The sequence below is a fragment of the Grammomys surdaster genome, unplaced genomic scaffold (assembly GCF_004785775.1).
Source record: "Grammomys surdaster isolate TR1022 unplaced genomic scaffold, NIH_TR_1.0 242, whole genome shotgun sequence".
Classification (NCBI taxonomy): Eukaryota; Metazoa; Chordata; class Mammalia; order Rodentia; family Muridae; genus Grammomys; species Grammomys surdaster.
In genome coordinates, this window is record NW_021604687.1 from 2,485,167 (window position 1) to 2,505,716 (window position 20,550).

General features: G+C 35.3%; 1 protein-coding gene across 1 annotated transcript in view; it reads right to left on the bottom strand.

Annotated features, from left to right (window-relative positions):
- Nucleotides 1–13,943, bottom strand: part of Tyr (tyrosinase) — a 59,237-nt gene extending 45,294 nt beyond the window's left edge. Inside the window, exons 1-2 of the mRNA XM_028774776.1 lie at nt 13,125–13,943; nt 4,170–4,386 (exon numbers count right to left, since the gene is read on the bottom strand). Coding sequence (XP_028630609.1) covers nt 4,170–4,386; nt 13,125–13,943 — 1,036 coding nt within the window. The remainder of the gene's footprint in view (nt 1–4,169; nt 4,387–13,124) is intronic.
- Between the last annotated feature and the right edge of the window lie 6,607 nt (nt 13,944–20,550).

Consider the following 20,550-nt stretch of genomic DNA (forward strand, 5'->3'; position numbering starts at 1 on the left):
CTTCTCTCTCTCTCTCTCTCTCTCTCTCTCTCTCTCTCTCTCTCTCTCTCTCTCTCTTCCTTTTCTCCCTCATGGCTATGAATAAGAATGTAAGCTCTCACTTGCTACTCAATTCCATGTGTACCTGTCTGTTGTCGTGCTCCATACTATGAAGACTATGGACCTGTCTTTCATAACTGTAAGCCCCAGCAAACGCTGTTGCCTTTAAGCTGTTCTAGTAGTGATATAATCACAGCCACAGAGCAGTAACTAGGACAGTGAACCATATCCTGATCTTGGCAAATGGCCATTCTCAGAAAGCAAAGGTGGATGGATCTGCAAAGTTCAGACTAAAAACTTGCTCTCTCAGTAGTGATTCAGTTCCCACATAGCATTACATATTCTCCCATTATGATATTGGTAGATTAATTATTCAAACAAAGACGGAAATTTTGGAAACATTGTGATTTATCATGTGTTCCATACCTTTAAAATGTCAATGTTAGAATTTTACCCTTAAATACAATTTATACTTTTTGAGGAATTTAAACTAGCACCTCATATGCTAGTCAAGGGCTCTATTCTCAAGATAAGCTCCTTCTCTAATTTAACAATTTCTTTCTTTATTTTCTTATAAACCACACTACAATAAAAAATACTGTTATTATTGTACTTTATCCTTCTATACAGTTCGTATTATAATATGTTTCTGCGTGCTTTTATGGAACTGACTCCTTATAAAAAGTCTGGAAAGATGATACTGTTTAATGAGGTTTTAGGTGATAAAATGAAAACTCAAAGTTAAATGCTTTGTTCTAGATCTTTTAGCTGTACCAGAGTTGGAATTTGATTCAATTACATGCCAAGCATCAAAGCTCTGATCTTTGTTATAGTCTCTTATTTCTCTTAGCTATGTGAAGCTATGATTTGTGTAAAAAGTACAATGGGAGATAAATATTTCATTATGTTTTTCTCAATAGTTATCATGCTCATTGTGATGAAAGCTGAAGCTCTCTTTTCAAATTAAACTTCAGGACAGGGAGGCCCCCCTGTGATGAGTCTTTATCTGGATAAACTTTTGAAGGTTCGTGTCACAAGACAACCAACCTTTGGTTGGGAATCTTTTCTGAACAACAGCCGCACTACTTAAAAAACTTTTCACCCCCTTTGTGTATGATTACTTCATCATGATCTATTTGTTAACCATAAGAGAAAAACATCCGTGTTATATTCAATACTTATTCTTAATTTCCACAGAAAATCTCTTGAAAGTATCTCATTCTCTATGATTCTTTTTTTTTTTGAATAAACAAACCATTTATTTACTTCCGTAAAATGTATACATATTTTTAGGTATGAGGGTAGTCTTTGTTCTGCTCCTTTACTATGCTATTAAAGCTGATAGCTTTGTTTCCTCTGATGTACATCTACAGCTATAAATACACGTATTTGTAAATATACTCAAACATATGATTTTAAATCTAAGTCTGATGTATGGGGAAAATTGTTAGTTTTGTCTTTAGGAGCTGATTTATTTCACTTAATGATTTCCATTTTTATTCATTTTCCTGCAAGTGTAAAGATTTACATTTTTGTTATGACTGCACACATTTCCATATGCAAGACAAAGGATTAAGGAAGACAGTGAGATCTAGAAGTTCTTTCACAATAAATGTCAAATTAGCATGGGAGAAAAAGCTCTGGGTCAAGAGCAGGGCCTGGCACCATAGCCCAAAGGCCATTGTGTAATGGTTAAAACATGCTGCAAAAAAGCCAGTGAATGCTATGCAAGTAAGCCAGAAAGCCCATGAAACATGATCATTGTGTCGCATTGCTGTTGACCTTCCAAGCTTTTGCTCTACTTGGGACCACTTCTGATAGAGAAAGCCTTTCTCTTCTAATTAACTGTGTTTCTGCTTTTAATCATGAATCCTTATCCAATTCCTCGTTTAGGGATACAAGAACCTGGAACTCTACAGAAAGCCCCTCCAAAGCACTGTATCTGATATTTTATTTACAGTATTGTCTACTCTCAGCCAACTCAAGAACTATATTGGTCACCAGAATACGATGGGATGAATGTCCTTCAACAAAATAGGTAGAGGTTTGGGGCTACCAATTAGTCAGTGACCAAGTATAGCCTCATAATTTGGTGTTTCTGAATCTGTCATCTCTTTTTCAGCTGAGCATAATGATGTCATCTATAGAAGATGTTTGTAAAGTTTGAAACAACATCATACACAGGGTTTAACAGGGTATTCTTCACATAGCTATCACTTTTTAAAAACATCATTTTATTGCTGTAAGAGAAAAAAATATAATTTTTATCTTAAATCAGTCACCAAAGTCTATCTTTAAGGTGGCTTTCTTTTCTTACACTACTTATTAGTGTAAATCATTATAATTATGTCTTAGAATGAAAGAAGAAAAGGAAAAATGTTAGCCAGGGCTGCACACTTTTGTAAAGTTTCTTTGTTATGGTTTAACTGTGACAATTTCCATAGCTAAATAACTGAAGTGAGCTGTTTCTCTCACTTCTTTCCTGATCTACACCACAGACCCAGGCAATGGTCTTTCAGGATGTTTCTCAATCACTTAACAATTTTTTACTGACTACTCAATGCTTACCCCTAGCAATGCCAAATTTTGGGCCAAAAAGTAAACATTTTAACCTCATTTCTCTCATTCTTTCCTAGAACTATCTCTACTTGTAATTTATTTATTTATCTTTATTTATTGCCTCCCATTTCCTGGTTTTCTTCTCACAGCGTCTATCCTCCATACCTCACTCTACTCTCTTTTGAGAGAGCAGGGCCCCTTTAGTATCCCCTATGGTAGTGCATCATGTCACTGGAGGATTAGGCACATCATCTCCCACTAAGGCCAGACAAGTCATCCCTATTGGAGAACAGATATCATAGTCAGACTACTTTTATTGACCTTTCAAAAGATACAGTAAATGCACCCCATAAGTAGAAGAACAAAAGTCAGGATACAACATGCTAAAAATCAAAGAGAAAAGTTAAAAAAATTCATTCTATGGAAAAAATGAAGATTTTGTATATAACAGATTGTGAAGAACTTTTAATAATATCTGGTGGTAATTTCTGTAAACTTTGCTAGAAGTTATACCCAATGTTTGCTCATGTGTGGAATCTGGAGCTTGAAGGTTCTTCCTTCCTTCCTTCCTTCTTTCCTTCCTTCCTTCCTTCCTTCCTTCCTTCCTTCCTTCCTTGCTTCCTTCCTTCCTTCTTTCCCCCTCTCTTTCTTTCTTTCTTTCTTTCTTTCTTTCTTTCTTTCTTTCTTTCTTTCTTTCTTTCTTTCATTCTAATTTTGCCTTAAATTTTGTGTGTTGATAGATTTATTTCCCTAATTCTAAATGAAGTCAATGCAAAGGGCATGTGAAAGGGTCCATTTTGATTGTACCCGAATAAACTGATATCGAAAGGAAAATGTGACCATATGCTGAATTTGAGAATAGAATAAAAATGTGAGAAACTATCTCTGATGAAGTGTAGATGTTGGATAAATAGCCATTTATTGCTTTCCTCTGTAAGTAACCTAACATATTTTGCATTCAGTAAATAAATATTTTATATATAGTCTCCTACTATTGAACAATGAAAAGGTTAAGATTCGGATCAGATGATGTAGGATGTCTATAAGTGTAGGTCTCATGGCTCTTCTGTAACCAACGTATCTGATATTTCCTTTGATGTACCTGTAATATTTCTTGACCTATGATTTTTTTTTTGTTCTGTTACTATAAAGCTTCATAGAACTCTTACCATGTTAGAAAATACTATTGGAAAAACTGAATCGGGATTCTCTGGCTGTGGTCATTCACTTTTGGCTTTTGAGAATCTTTTTATTTTCTTCATTTGAGATAAGAACTGGATTTGTGTTGCTGTTTTGGGTTTTTGTTTTGTTTTATTTTGCTTTTGCAGAAAACTGCTGGTTGCCCCTATTGTTTCCATAGTGGGTACAGTACACTTTTGTAACACTAAACTTCTGGAGTACAGTGAGATATTCTATGCTGGCTATGTTTACTATCACCATGGGTATGTTCAAAGCACAGCATTGTAAAACTCACAAAATACTAAACTGAAAAATCTCTGAGCCTGGAATTTCTGAGAAGAAATTATAATTAAGAAGAAAAAAATTAAAATTAATGAACACAAAGATATTACCTTCCAGTGTGTTTCTAAAGCTGAAATTGGCAGTTTTATCCATTGATCCAGATTCATACTGGGTCAAACTCAGACAAAATTCCACATCTGCTGAAGACGGGAGCCTGGGGGTTTTGGATTTGTCATGGTTTCCAGGATTGCGTAACAGTGGTCCCTCAGGTGTTCCATCGCATAAAACCTGACGGCTATTATACTCTTCAGATTTGCTACAAATGATCTGTGAAAAACAATTTATGTTGAAGAGTTACATCTGAAAATTGAGAGAGATAGAGATTGAAATTACACATCGTTTTTATCATTCGGGTTTCTGGCAGTTAGAGGAAAGTGAACTTTGGCTACCATACTAGGCATTTATTGTCATTGTGGCTGGCATTTACTAGTCTAATTTGTGTTCAGAAAGGACCCAAATATATCTTGAGTTATTAAGAGTTGTAATTCACAAAATGAAGCCATATTTCTTTTATGTGATGTTGTGTAAGTTGTCACTAGTGACTCTCCCTCCTAGATACACTCCAAAGTCACCTCTTAGTCCAGTTTGTTTTGTTTTCTTCCTTTTCCCCCTCCAAGTAAAAAATTCATATTATAAGAGCGACTCTGTTCAAATAATCAAGTTTTATTTCACACTGTTGCATCTTGACTTCCAAAAACATGCAAACTAGATGAAGAACTGGAAATCTGCTGTTCGTATTAACATAGAAGTGCTGTAAAAACATTAGCTGCTGTATTCCTTTTGCAGGAGTTATAAGAGCATGGAGACAGAAAAGGGCAATGGCTCAGTAAAATACTTGGGTAAAGTATTTGCAATGGGTAAAATACTGGCAATACAAACCTAAGAACTGAAAACCATACAACCAGCATTCTCTTAATTCCTGAATGCAAGTAGTAGATTCTTGTTAGTATCCTGGTGGTTGCAAAATGCAAACGCAAAATTGCCTGAGCAAGCTGGCTAGCCAAACTAATCATATTAATGAGTGTTGCTCCAGTTAGAGACCATGCTTTAATGTGTACCATAGTGAGTGATAAAGACACTCAATATCAACCCATGTTATTCACAGGCATACACAAACATGTATATGTGCAAGTACACCTGCAGATATGTATATACTTACTAACAAGTAAACACACACTTGTGTGTGTCCATATAATGCAAGCCACATACATATAATGCACATGCCAATGAAAGTAAATAAACAAATAACTGAGCAGGGTACAATAAAGTTGGAACTGAAAAACTTAGTTTGTATTGAAAGCATGGTCCTTTATCTTCAAACTGCCTCTTACCTTCTCTGATACTGTTTACTTAATAATGCGGAGAATATTACCACATGACATATCATAAAAAATAATTTTTAAAAATATTTCCTACAAAATGTGAAGAATTGTGATTTAAAAAATGATACTGAGAATGATTTGCCAGAGAGTAACATAGGAATCAGGGAAAATGCTATGTTTTGAAATACTCTAAAAGGAAGACTATGCTGTATATCAAGCCAGACATTAAAAGTGGATCTGTTATGACAAAACCAAAAAGCATGAAGTGGGATAATCACCAGTCTTAGCACCATCAAAGGATGCAGTGGAGTTTTCAGGACAAGGGTTAGAATGTCAAACTCAGGATGGTGTTCCAGTCATAGATCTAATGACTTAGGTTTCCTATGTGTTACACATTAAATTGTGATGAAAATGAGTACTTTATATAAATACTTGAGCTAGAATTGCCATGTTCCCATGGCTCCACTTTGAAACACAAATTCACATCTAAAATTGTTCAGAATTTCAGGACAAATATAACAAGCTGATTATTTCTCAAAACTTAGGCCTGTTTCTAGCATTGTGTTATATAATGGATATATGGATATATGCCCAAAGATGAGACTGGCCATTCCCATATCAATTAGCACTCAAAAAAGTTCGCTATTAGGAAACCAACATGACAATCTGTTGAAAGAAATAATGTGGTTAAGATTCCCCTTCCCAAGTGTGTCTATGTTTATGTAAAACTAACAAAAATATCCCTAAACAGCCCACCCTGAAGATGGGCTTGATGAAGAACTCAGGTTTACATATTCTTTCTTTCTTTTGTTCTCTTTATATTCTTTGGCTGTATTTATGAGTGAGTTTCATGACCTATCCACAGATTATACTCATGGAAATTCTCATATTCTAAACACATACATCTATTTATGACTTAAAATTCCAACACAGTTTTAATAAATCACAAATATCTTACTTACAGCAGAAGATTCTTTCCTTTCTCTTTACTTTCACACCAAGCAGTCTGCAGCTAAAACCCGAAAGCAGTGGGCATCATTTTGTATGGTGCCCTCCTTTGTTCTTCTCACATCAACTCTTTTAAACATTGTTTTCCATTCTCCTACCAAAACAGGGTTTTAACCTGGCCTGTGTTCTCCACATGCTTTCTTCCTGTGTGATCCTGCTACTGAGGCTATACTGCCTTTTCCCTCTGCATGCTGCTCATATTTCTCTGCATGCTGTCTCATGTTTCTGCCCATGCCTACATACAGAGATATTCACATCCTGTGTTCCAAGATCCTGTATATTCTTCAAGACCAAGGAAGAACTTCGCCAAACAAGCAAACAAACAAACAAACAAAAATATTACACGACTGATTCAAAAAGGTCTAAGAACAGAAGTAGTGCTAGAAATCTATTCAAATCATGCTGCTTTTGCAGACTCAGAATCTCAGTCCAAAAATTCAAAAGCCATAACGTTGAAACTGTAAAATGTCTTGATTTCTATAAGTGAAAATTCCACATTTCACTTAACAGAAGCAGGAAAAAATATGCTATTTTGTTTAAAAGCAGGGAAAAGTATGCTAAAATTGTATAAAACTGTCTGCAAGGTATATGTGTAAAGTATATGTGAAACATAAATGAACTTACTTAAGCAGCTCTCTTCCTTAAAATATTTATTTCTTTACAAATGAAGACATTTGAAAATTCATAAATATAGAATTTCTGATTCTAAACATTTATATACTTCATTAATTTTTCCATATTAATAACTTGTGAATGGTTTTATAAAACTAGTCCAGCTTCTGCTATGAATGTGACAGGTTGGATGGCTTTGCATTGTCAATTGTCTAGATACCATGTCAGGACCATGGAGGAAGTAATTTTCATTCCTCTTTGACTAATAGTCCCAAAGAGACTTTCAAAAGATCTCTTGGCAGTAAACACTACACCAGGTTCAGTTACATTAGAGAGGTTGGATGAAACCATTTTTTTTTCTTTTGCTGAAATTCCAGTTGCCATTTGACTAAGTGTTCAGTTGATGGAGGCATTAGTAATACATAATAATAACTGGTTGTGGAAATAATGTAAAAAAAATGTAGCTCCAAAGTGTTGTCTTAATGTTTAATTTAGAGCAAGGGGCAAGGATAGAGAAATGGATAGCATTGTCGTTACAGTCCTAGAGAATATAGTCAGAAATATAGTTTCTAATATAGAGTCTATTAAATCCCTGGTCTCAAGCAGGTTACCTATACTCTTTATCAGGGCTTTGTGTCTCTAAGTGAAGAGCATAAAGACACTTTATTCGGAATCAAATAGTCTAACATATAACTGATACTGATATATCATTTAGAGCAATTCTCACACATGGAACTCGAAACTCTATGGGAAACAAGACTAAACAAGCAATTTTCCATGAACTGATTTCTTTAAAATTTTCTGTAGTAATATTGTATTGAGCCATTTTATCTTTTAGAAACAAAAATATCTCTAAATATTTAAGTACCTTCCTGTCAGTCTTATAGGTACGTTAAAAAAGTAACACTAATTTAGTCAAAAGATAATGGCTTTTATAGTATAGTGCATTGTTTTGTACACCATTTACTTTTCTCATTAGCATACAAAACAATCACATACAGTAATAACAGGTTTTTGTTGTTGTTGCAAAATTCAAAATGACTTGTTTAGTAGTGTTTGGCAAATGGAAAAATTGGACTGATGCTAGGTCTTCTGGTGAAAGTTTGGTTGTTACTCCTTCTAACCACAAATGATTTGTAGCATACGCTAGGAGTAGCATAGTCAAATATGCATATACAAAAAAACCAAAAAAATGGACAGAAGAAAAAGTTGTCTTAGTACTGAAGGTGAAGCATGATGGTGTTCTATTAAGTTTAGGAAGTAGCAATAAACTACCAGCTCTTAAAAGCCTTCAGGTACATATTTTATTATGGCATTTGAGGGTTTTTTTTTCTGAAAAATAAACAAACAAAAACAAAGAAACCTAAATCATATGACATTCCACAAAATTTTCCTTATACAGAAAAAAAAGAAGCTGTTATTTGATGGAGCAGTTGTCATGGTTACCTAAACCCATGACTTTCTGCTGAAATGTGACTTTGTTTTTCTTCCCCCTGTGGCTTCCATGTGATATGCTTTCCACCTAATGAGTGAATTCCCTGGCTGCAGTTCACTCATATCTATCATTAGAAATGTCTTCCTTTCTACCCTGATCTCTCACGACAGTTTCCTTTGACACACCTTTTCTTTTTAGGTTAGGTTCTTTGTTGATTGTATAACCAACATATCTAATAGTGTTGAACACAGGTAGTTTGTACTTAAATGTCATCCAGTGCCTTCAAAACAAAGCAAACCAAAACAAAGCAAAACAAAGCAAGGCAAAACAAAGCAAAGCAAAACAAAACAAAGCAAAACAAAGCAAAACAAAGCAAAGCAAAACAAAACAAACAAAACGAAACAAAAAAACCTGTGGACTATTTTAATAGTTCTATTTGAAAAATATTTTTGAGAATAATCAAACAAATGGATGAATAACAAGTTAGGAAAAGACTGATTGCATATTAAACCTTCCTAAACCAATTAACATTAATTATATGACTTTATATATTATCCTCTGTCATAAAAAGCATGTCAAATAATAATCGACTCACATAATGTTTAGATGTATTATGATTTATACCATATATTTTCATTCTCTCCCTCTCTCTCCCTCTCTCTCTCTCTCTCTCTCTCTCTCTCTCTCTCTCTCTCTCTCTCTTTCACTTATGTAAGCCAGCAAGAACTGTGCAAAATGTACTGTTCTAGCAAGAGCTATCTGTGGGCATTGTTGTATGTTCTGCATCAAGGATCCAGTGCTGTAAAATATAGAGTGAGGCCTCAGAAATCCACCTAGGATAAGATTTAAATTTATTCTATTTTTATTTAACTTGGCATGTATTTATGAAGCTCATTCTGTGAGTATATCATGGCCTTCTATATATGGCTACAGATGTATTCATAAATAGTTTCTACCTTGGAAAATTTGTTAGTGGTAGACAGAAATAAGTTTAATAAACCATCCATATGTTCTGAAGTATTATAGAAGTTATGCAATAAATCTCCACAAAGTGTAGATGAAAGAGGCAGAAATTAGTTCTGACATAAATAGAAATACCTGTCTTCTCCAGGCTATCTGGTTCATGTTATTCTGTTATATGTGCATGGTGTTTTCAGTAATGAAAGTCCGTGTACCATGAGTGTGCCTTAGACAGAGTATGTCAGATCTCCTGGGACTGGCATTAAAAATAGTTGTAAACCATCCTGTTGATTCTGGGAATCACACCTGGGTCAACTGGTCAAGAACTGAAAGAAGTAAAAGTAACCACCTGGCACATTATGCATACATAAATTAGTTTTTAGACCCACTTTAAGCCTAAGTCAACAATGCTTACATAAATGCAAATGAAAGACATAGTGACTTGGGTTCTGTCCTTGACTGGTTACTTTAGACAAATTCTCCTGCTGTTTCAGACCTATCATTTATAAAATGGGAGCCCTCCATGAGATATCACAAAAGATCTTTCAGCTTAGCGTGGGTAAGTACCACCAAAGCTCTAACATCTCCTGTTATCAAGTAAAAAGATATCTGAAGTCAAGCAAGAGTAGAAGCCTGTATGAAATGGGCTACAGCCTAGCTAATTTGGAAGATATTAATGAGATCATTTTAACTTGGAAGCTATTTGATCTCATCTAACACAAAACAGTCTAGTTTTAAATTTAAATGTTTAATTTAGACAGAAGCATTCAAATTAATGGTGTGTTCATTACGGAAACTCTATTTTCATAAAGAAAAGTAGAGAGATAACTAAACAATCTCCATACTAATTAAATCTGTGCATCTCAGTGCTGGCTGCACATTAGAACCACATTAAGAGGCTTAAAAATACACACACCCTTGGGAGGCTGAAGGCAGGAGAATTGCTGAGATTTGGAGCCCAGCCTAGGTTGTAGAGTAAGCTCTAAGTCAGTCTAGGGCTACAGTGTGAAACCTTCTCCTTAAACAGACAAAGTGAACAGACACTGGAGATTTACAATAGACTAATTGATTCTGTGTTTCCAGCATGTAGTTGGATGATTGATGTTCAAGCAACTACAGAACAATAACAAAAATTGTAAATTATCAGAACATTGACAGTAATTGAATTAAAGCACTATAAACATGTATTATTTATTAGTTAATTTATTAATTTATTATTTAACGTCCATGAGTGTTTTGTCTGCATGTATTTCTGTACACCATGTGTGTGCCTGGTTCTCAGCGTGGTCAAAAGTGGCCATCAGACCCCTAGCAACTGGAGTTACAAGTGGCTGTAAAGTGCCATCTGAGGGCTGGAAATTGAACCAAGGTTTTCTGAAAGAAAAACCAGTGCTCTTAAATTCTGAACCATCTTTCTAGGCCAGAACAATTCTAATTGCTTTACTTCATTTCTGTAAGTCATTATTTAGTTTTCTTTTGAAATGACATATGTTCTTTTTCTTCAGCACATATTCATTGAATGGGGTTTCATAAAGACATCCATTTAGGCACATCATCTGTTTTGACAATATCCCTTTTTCCACACCCTCCAACACTCCCCTAATGGGAAATGAGGAGAAAAAAAGCCTTAATTTTAGAAGGACTTTAAAAAGGTTGTGTTAACAAAGAAAACAGACAAGTAGAATTAGCTTATTTGTCATGTCTTCAACTGTGTATCTCTGGACAGTGCACAAATTAAGTAGAGAGAGCAAACTTTATTCATTTAACCTCACTTAAAAATAAGGTTGGTTGTTTGCAAAGCTTTTGTTGTTTTGTTATTTTTTTAAATTTTGCTTGCCTTTCATCAGTTATTTTTCCCCTCCACTTTCAAATTTTACATAAAACGTCCTTTTCCTCCAAAGCCCCATAATGCGATACTGCAGGCAATATTTTAGCAGTTACAACTCAAGACTTATTAGGGCAAACAAGTCTGGTGTGGTTTAAGCTTTTATTATTTTTTTTTTAAAGAATGTTATATAGTTGAGCATGATCCAAAGGAGACAGAGGAAAACTGTGAGTTCAATACCCAAAACATTATTTGAAAACTTTAATTCTGGATACCACCTAGTTGTAGACACCATGTAAATATTAATTTATATCTTTCTAATGAGCTCAGTGGATATATTGCAACTTTTGATAGTTTTGACAATCGTTCAGTATTTCTGCATCCAGTAAAGTTATATAGCAAATCAAAATATTGTAACTGAGAGAATTCCCCATCCAAGCCTGACAGAATTTAAGCAGAGAAGCAAAAAGCTAGATGAGAGTTTTGCAATTCATAATTAAGGGAGAATGGCTGAAAATATATAGCAATGTGACTGTTCAGTGCAGCTCCATGTTATAAAGCACTCACTAGGTTTAGTAAAGACTTGGCACAATTAGCACCAGAGATTAGCAGCTGTAATTTACAGTGGCCCTTTAAAAGTTTCCATTTTGGAAGTGTGCGAGCAGCAGAGATAGAGGGCCTTTGGATTTCAAAATTGCAAGTGTGGGGCTGCCTATGTTCTTCTTATCCCATTTGAACTGGTAATCAGAATAGCTGCAATAGAAAACTTTAGAAGATAGGAAGAAAAGCATCTTTCACACTTGTATTTATTTAAAGGAAAAAACATAACATATATTTCTTTCTTATCTTTTGCCTCCATTCCAGAATGAGAAAAAATAACAGGAGAAAAGAAAATTTAATCTCAAAATAACAATCACTTACTTCTATTTCTTTTTAAACATTTTCAAACATTTTTAAAGTATGAAGAAGGCTAATTTCTTCTTCATTCTAGAGAAAAAAGTTAGAGAGAGCCGAATCCTTACAAAAGGGGAGTCTTCTCCCTGAAAATAACAGAAGTTAGCCAGACAGCCCTTCTAGTTATTAACAAACACCACCTTTGCTATTTACCAACGGTGCTTCAAAAACTCATTTTAAACAACTTATGTAGTATCATATGACTTTAGAATAGAAATCTGTTTGTATTAATCGCACAATAAATTCTTTCAATAGGTATTCACATATTCTAAAAACTCAACAGACTAACTCTTTTCATTACTTAACTATTTAAGAGTCAGTAACTTTTACAATTTAAGCAACTGAAGATTTTTTTCATGCAATCATTGTTTATCAGGCATTTATGCAATAAAGATCATCACTGATACTTAGTGAATTATCTCAGCACTCTCCCTTGAAGATCCTGACTAATAAATCTGGGCTACGGCCAGAGATTTATATGTTAAAGTAGTATACTTATAGATTTTACTGTTAATATTAATTTTATTATTCAGAAACATGTACTAAGATAATCTGGTTACTCATCCATTCCTAAATAACTCCAAGCTACTATTTATGCCATACACCATCAGAGGTGCTAACAATACAGTGGTGGACCAAGCAGTCTTTGTTTATAGCAGCTTAGAAAGCTAACTAAGTTGTTATATATTAAGACAAGTAAGAGCACAGATATCTGCTTAATTGCAATTTTGAAGTGTTTCAGAAAAAAAAATCAGAAAGCATCAACATCTGTTAGTGAGGTACCTTTTTCTGCCCTGAGACATTAGCAGAAGTGTTCACAGAGACCTGCATGAAAATGTGGCTGCTGAAGTACCATTCCTAGCAACTCTAAATATGTACTGCATCTTACCTGCCAGGAGGAGAAGAAGGATGCTGGGCTGAGTAAGTTAGGATTTTCAGGGTGACGTCCTCCCAGGTACTCATCTGTGCAAATGTCACAGTTTTCTGCATCTCTCCAATCCCAGTATGGAATGGTGAAATTTTCATCCCCGGTTAGCTCCCTCATTTCTTGTTCCCACGATAGCAAGAAAAGTCTATGCCAAGGCAGAAACGCTGGTGCTTCATGGGCAAAATCAATGTCCCTCCAGATTTCAGAGCCCCCAAGCAATGCATCTCTTGACACATAGTAATGCATCCATACAAAGAGGTCATAGATGTTGATGTCGTTGAACATGGGTGTCGACCCATTGTTCATTTGGCCATAGGTGCCTGTGGGGATGACATAGACTGAGCTGATAGTATGCTTTGCTAAAGTAAGGTAAGAAAAGAACTTATTCTTTTCTTCGACACTCAAATCAAAAATGTTTCTTCTAATTAAGAGTTGCTTCTCTGTACAATTTGGGCCCCCAAATCCAAACTTACAGTTTCCACAGTTGAAACCCATGAAGTTGCCAGAGCACTGGCAGGTCCTATTATAAAACACAGAGGGCCAGGACTCACGGTCATCCACTCCTTTGAAGGGGAACTGAGGTCCAGATGGTGCATTGGACAGAACGATGTCCTGGCAGGAACCTCTGCCTGAAAGCTGGCCGCAGGGACTCCCATCACCCATCCATGGTGGGCAGCATTCTTTTGCCAACAAGTTCTTTGAGGAGGCACAGGCTCGAGGAAAATGGCCATCAGAGATCTGGAAACTCCATAGAAGGCAATACAAAACAGCCAAGAACATTTTCTCCTTTAGATCGTACATGATCTGCTCAAATAGGTTAATGAGTGTCACGGACTTCTTTTCCAGCAGCCCCTACAGTGACTATCACATGTCTTGGCTAAGACCTATATAACCACTCCCCCTTCCTACATCAAATACTCTCAGCCCTTTTTACACTAAGCTTTCATCTTCAGGAAAGCACATGACTAACTTTTTCCTGGAGTTTGTACATAGGCCACAGTGAGGTATTTGAGTTGAAGGAAGATATGTTATTTTAATCGATATGAAATTAATAATAATTGGAATTTGCAAATGAGAAGTAGTATCAAAAATAGATCATCTTCTATGTATAAAAACCAAAAACCATCTGGATTCTGCAAACAAGCCTGTTGTATTCAGAGTGTAAGTGGACAGCAACATTCATAGAACTCATTTTGGCAAAAGATTTTCTTCAGAACTCGTAGACTATTGCTTATATCTGACTCCTGCTGGGCTTATTTATTTTATAAAAGTAATCAGCCTAAAATAGTTGCCTCACACTTTTCCTTGATTATCTTGATGTATTGATTATTTTGATGACTATTCCAAAGATAGCCTACTTTGTTATTTTGATGAAGTGCTTCAGTGCACAAAGCTTTCTACTTCAGGAAACACATAATCTCTCCTCTCTGTCTCTCTCTCTGTCTCTCTCTCTCTCTGTCTCTCTCTCTCTCTGTCTCTCTCTGTCTCTCTCTCTCTCTCTCTCTCTCTCTCTCTCTCTCTCTCTCTCTCCCTCTCTCTCTCCTTCATTCTCACTCTAGCTCTCTTTCATTGTTTTGCCCATAAAATCTGTGCTTCATACTAAAAGCTGTGTGGTTCTCTGAATATATAGTGTAAGGGAAAGGAAGTAAAGGTTTGAGGAAACCGTTTGTCTGAACACTGGGGCTGAAGAAATCTTGAAAAACCCTCCCTTTCCCGATGATTGTGGACCATCAGCCTCCTTTGCTTCTTTCCTTCCCTAGGGTTTGTTTCAGTGTTTAAAAAATCCTGACTGCTCTGTAGGATTCTCTTGAGATTCAAGGCAGCCTTTGCAGGTAGAAAGAGCAGGGTGTGGGTGAAGGAAAGAGAAGTTTCCATGGAGATTTTGTCTCTCGCTGGGATAAGGAAGCTCTCACATGATTTCATTCAGGAGGCTTAGTACTTCTTGCTTTTCTTCTCTTAGAGCCAAAAAGAGATTTAACACAGGACCTCTTTCCCCTGGAGAGTTTTTGTTATGTATTACTTGTCGCTACAGGTGGCCTTTTGTAACTCTTTCCCATTTAGTTGCAGGTGGAATTCAGCTTCTCCTGTTTAACTTAATTAACAACTTTTTCTTTCACTTGTTCCATTATCAGGCATCTTAGGACAACTGCTTAAAAAGTCCTCACCATGCTTTCCCATGCTCATTTTCAAAATCTGTAATGCCTCCTTATAGGAATGACCGAAATGCAGTTTTGCTGTCTTCATTTTCTTCACAGGACTGATTCTCTTAAATGGGCAGTTCTCTTTATTCCTCTGCAATGTAGTCTACTGACTCCCCTAGTTTATTTATATGATAAAATAAATACCAGTCCTGGGTTCTATGTGTAAGTATTCATTTACCCAGATTTTTTTCCTTGTCTCTAGATGCACATTCAGTAGATATCTTCAAGCTACAGAATTTGAAAATGCCCTATCCAATCCTGGTTGACAATTGTCTAACCTAAGACAGACTTAATGCAGTCTAAATTAGCGATAGCTGGGAACTCATCAAGTACACTGCAAGTATTTACTGATTATCTCTTGGACATTTTCTCAGGATAAAATTGGAATGTTATGGCAAATATAATAGGAAAGTTTCCACAGCTGTCAAAAATGTCTTTTTTATCACAATTTAATTTTAATATTTACAGCTAAGTATGTTTAAATATGTTTTTCTGAATTAAATAAATATAAAAGAGTTCTATAAAAGAGTTTCAAAGGGGGGAAATGTAGTCTATTAGTTTTCAAGAAAGGTGAGGAGAGTTTTCTGGGAGAAGATATATTTCAAGAGACGTCTGAAGGAGTCATAGAAGTAAGAGTAGAAGAGCAGTTGTGTAAACTTTTATAGAATGATTTCTTAAATTAAAGCTTCAAGTGGAAGTGGCATAACACTCTCAAGAATTCTAAAGACTGCTAAGGTTCCTATAGCCACAAAGCAATAGAAATGAGATGTAAGGTATGCATATGGATATGTAAAAGGGTTGACACAGTTTGAGTGTAATCTCATGGGGATTAAAACATTTTCATATATAAGTTGCTGAGATGTGATATGAGCAGGGAATTAGAATGAGAAGAGAAATAGCTCTCAGGAGAGTGTTGAAGTAAACAAGGGAATGTATGGATGTTGATTGGTTCAGAGTGAAGATTTCAGAGATGAAAAATGCTCAGGATTGTCATGAACCAGCTATGTTGTCAATCTGGGCATGAATTCTTGAACTCTCTGCCTCTGTCTGCCTAGGACTACATTATTGATATGTCTCAGTCTCTCTGAATCTTATTAAGAAAGTCTTTTTTTTTCCCTTACTTGTGATTTGTTTTGCTTATTTTGTGATTGTTTCTTTTTTTATTGGATATTTTGTTTATTTACATTTCAGATGTTATGCCCCTTCCCCATCCCCCCTCCCTCAGAAATACCCTGTCCAGTCCTCCCACTGCTTCTATGAGGGTGTGCCCCCACCCAGCCACCCACTCCCCCTTCCCAGCCCTCGAATTTCCCTACACTGGGGAATCTCGCCTTCAGGGACCAAAGACTTCTACTCCCACCAATGCCTGACAAGGCCATCCTCCACTGTATATACAGCTGGAGCCATGGGTCCCTCCTTGTGTGTTCCCAGGCTGGAGGTTTAGATCCTTGGAGCTCTAGTTGGTTGGTATTGTCATTCTTCCCATGGGGCCACAATCCCTTTCAGTCAGCTCCTTCTCTCTAACTCTTCTATGGGGATCCCATGATCAGATCAATTGTTAGCTGGGAGCATCTGCCTCTGTATATGTCAGGCTCTGGCAGAACCTCTCAGGCTGGCATCTGTATTGGTCAGGGTCTGGCACAGCCTCTCAGGGGACAGCTATATCAGGCTCCTGTCAGCAAGTGTTTCTTGGCATCAGCATCTGATTTTGGTGTCTGCAGATGGGATGAATTCCTAGATGAATGGCAGTCTCTGGTTGACTTTTTCTTCAGTATTTGCTCTACTCTTTGTGTCTGCATTTCCTTTTGACAGGAGCAATTCTGAATTAATATTTTTGAGGTGGGTGGGTGGTCCCATTCTTCAACCTGGGGCCTTGCTTAACCTCTGGATATGGTCTCTACAGGTTCTCTCTCCTCTTTGCTGGGTATTTCAGCTAATGTCATCCTGGTTGGGTCCTGGGAATCTCTTGGGTCCCTGGCATCTGAGACTTTCTAGTGGCTACCCTGTTTTCCATCCCCCACTGCTACATACCTCCATTCAATTTCCTGACCCTGTACTTCTCCCCTGTCTCCTCCCATACTGCCTCTGATTCCCTTTTCCCTCTCAGTCCTATCTCAGTCCCAGAACTCTCCCTTCTTCTACCTCCTATAGTGATTATTTTGTTCCCCTTCTAAGTAGGATTTTTGGTATACCTTATGCTCCTTACAAAACTTGAGTCCTCTGAGTGTAAAAACATGTGGATTCACATTGGAAAGTTGATATTCAGTGTTTCGCTGTTTGTTTATTAGATGCACAGCAACTAGCTGAATATATATACAAATTTCTTTGTTTCCTTTATTTTGAAGTTTTAATGTTTTTCAAATATAACATAGAAGAAAATAAATAGAATGGATCACCATAGTTTTTTCTGTATTTATTTAACAAACTTTGACAGTTTTGACTAAAAATTGTTCTAAAAAGTAATATTATTAAATATTTGACAATGTTATGCAATATATTTTCATGATATTTACCACCTTCCCTACACCAACTCCTTCAAGGTCCACCCCAACCACTATATTCTCAAATTCTTGCTCTATTTTTTAGCTTTAAACTTATTAAGTACAATTTTTGTTTCCTAAATACTCTTGAGTATGAGGCCATACCCTGCAGCTTAGTAAACCTACCATGGCTCTCATGTGTAAAGAAAATCAACTCTCTTCTTCCCAGTACCATGGATGTCCTCTTGTGGTTATTTTATACTCAAGTAAGGCAGAGATGTAGAAAAAACATGAGTTTCATCAGAATTTTGACTACAACTTCAGGTAGACAGAACCTAACAAAAAATATGCATAGAAGTCTCATAATAAGAAGAAACTGACCCAAAAGAACAAGAATCATGTCATAGAAACTCCTCCACAACAGACTACTCAGAAGAGAAAATGGACTAGTATTTATCTATTAGTCAACAATCATTTCTATGCATTGCTATTAAGAATATTGATATCTCCTTTGGGCAAAGATATACAAAGTTTTAAAAATTTAACCCTCAAAATATTCCTGTATGGTACATATTAATTCTCATTGTTTTCAAGGCAATTGATGTTAATTTCTAAGAGCAAGTTAATGCTACATTATGAAAGCCTTATCTTACAATATAATAGCTAGATATTTAATTTTTATGAAATTTCATTATTGTTTATAATAATGATAGTTTTATTTGCTGAATAATCTTGCTGCATTCATTTTTATGTTTCAAATTTGGCTTTGTACAAAATGTTTTCATAGCTGTTTTGAAGGCCATCATTGAGTATTTGTCTATGTTCTAAATTAATCTCTGGAATAAAAATAAATATACTTTTCTCCTTGCTTAAGTTTGAAGGTAGTCTATTATAAAATATCTTAGTTATGTAATACAGTCAAGTTTTATTCAAATTTTATCTTCATAGGCTATTGAAAGATTTAAAATATGTTACCACCACAATGCCAAATGAATTATATTTTTATGTTCTAGTTTATATACATCTATCTATCTATCTATCTATCTATCTATCTATCTATCTATCTATCTTTCTATCTATCTATATTCCATAAGGCCCAGATTATTAATTTTCTATGAATCAAATTTATGATTGCACACTTGATTCTGTCAATACACAAAAATTTTGTTACTTGCTTAATATAAACACTATTACTTGGTTATTATATCTTTCAATAACAGTGTCAAAAGTAAAATTTGCTTTACAAGAACTAAATTCAATTTAAGATTTATCATAGAGTTAATAACTAGGAAGAAGTAAGGAGGGTTAGAATTATAGGATGACTCCTACAAGCCACACAAATTTCTCACGACTTTAGAGAAATCTAGATATTAAATAGACATTCAGACCTAAGTTATAAAACATTTGGGCATTCAAAATATTTTAATAAATGTATTCTTTGATAATTTCAGGTTTCTTTGATTAAGAATGTAAGTAGCATATATCTTAGGGCATAAACCTAAGTATTTAGAAAGCAGCTTTGTGCTATATATATTTAGCTGACCAATAGTAGTAGGTTTCCCCTAAGGCCTAAGTCTTCTTTAGTCATGAGTTTTTTAACTGGGTTCACAGTAAAAAATCCACATTGTATCATGAGGACTTGGCCTGAAACCAAGCAAAGAGTGCATAGTTTCCTCCGTAACAGTTGCGCCATTATTGGATCAAGGCACGTTTTTTTCCTGTCAGGTTGTCATTGTTGTTCAAAAGGTTAGCATTTGTGTAATATCACTAATGTCTTTTCTCTCATAGTACTCTGTATCGCACTTTCCAGCTTTTAAAAGCTGTTTAGTAGTGAGAAAGCTTCCAATTAGATACTAGTAAACTCTGTAGATATTATGAGAAATGTTACATAATTTTCTATGTTGTTATTATTGGTTGGAAATATAATAATTCCTCTTACTTGAGCTCATAACATGAAGTTCTACTGTACATTGCTCTAGTTTGCATATTATTATTACTATTGTTATTATTAATTGAATGGAAGAAGTGGGGGAAGACTTCTTTGAAGTTTTTCATCTTCATTATTTCTTTTCTCCATTTAAAAATGGGTCATGGAAATCTTTTAATCTTCTATTTATCTAATACTTTAGTTGGAATGCTCATCAGTTTTAATTGTCAACAAGAGACTCACAAAAATGATAAAGGTAATGTAATTGAGTTTTATTCATTGTATTGGAAAATGAATGCATAATTTTATAAAGTAAGAAAGGCTTGGGTTTTCTTCTATTTTGAAATCATTATATTATCCTGGAAAACCTTTTACTGGAGTCCAAAACATGCTGGCAGTGGACTCATGCAGTCAAATTAAAAGCAATGTTCTCCTTGCCTACCTCATTGTGGTCTTTTCTAGTGTTATGTTCAACTTGTTTTTGGACTCAATAAATTCTAGGTAAACAAAAAAACAAACAAACAAGTGAGAAAAGGCTTTGGAAATAGGCCCACAATAAATTTGAATAAAAACCTGACTGTTCCTGTTTAGAGTAGCTATGCTATCTTGGTAGCTCAGAAGTTACTTCAAATATTTATTTATTTATTTATTTATTTATTTATTTATTTAGGTACCATTCTCTTGTATGTGAATTTCAGCAAACAGCAAGTACAATTGTAAGTTTTCACATTTGTAAAATATAAGTATTTATACTTGCTTTGTCCACGTCTACAGACTGT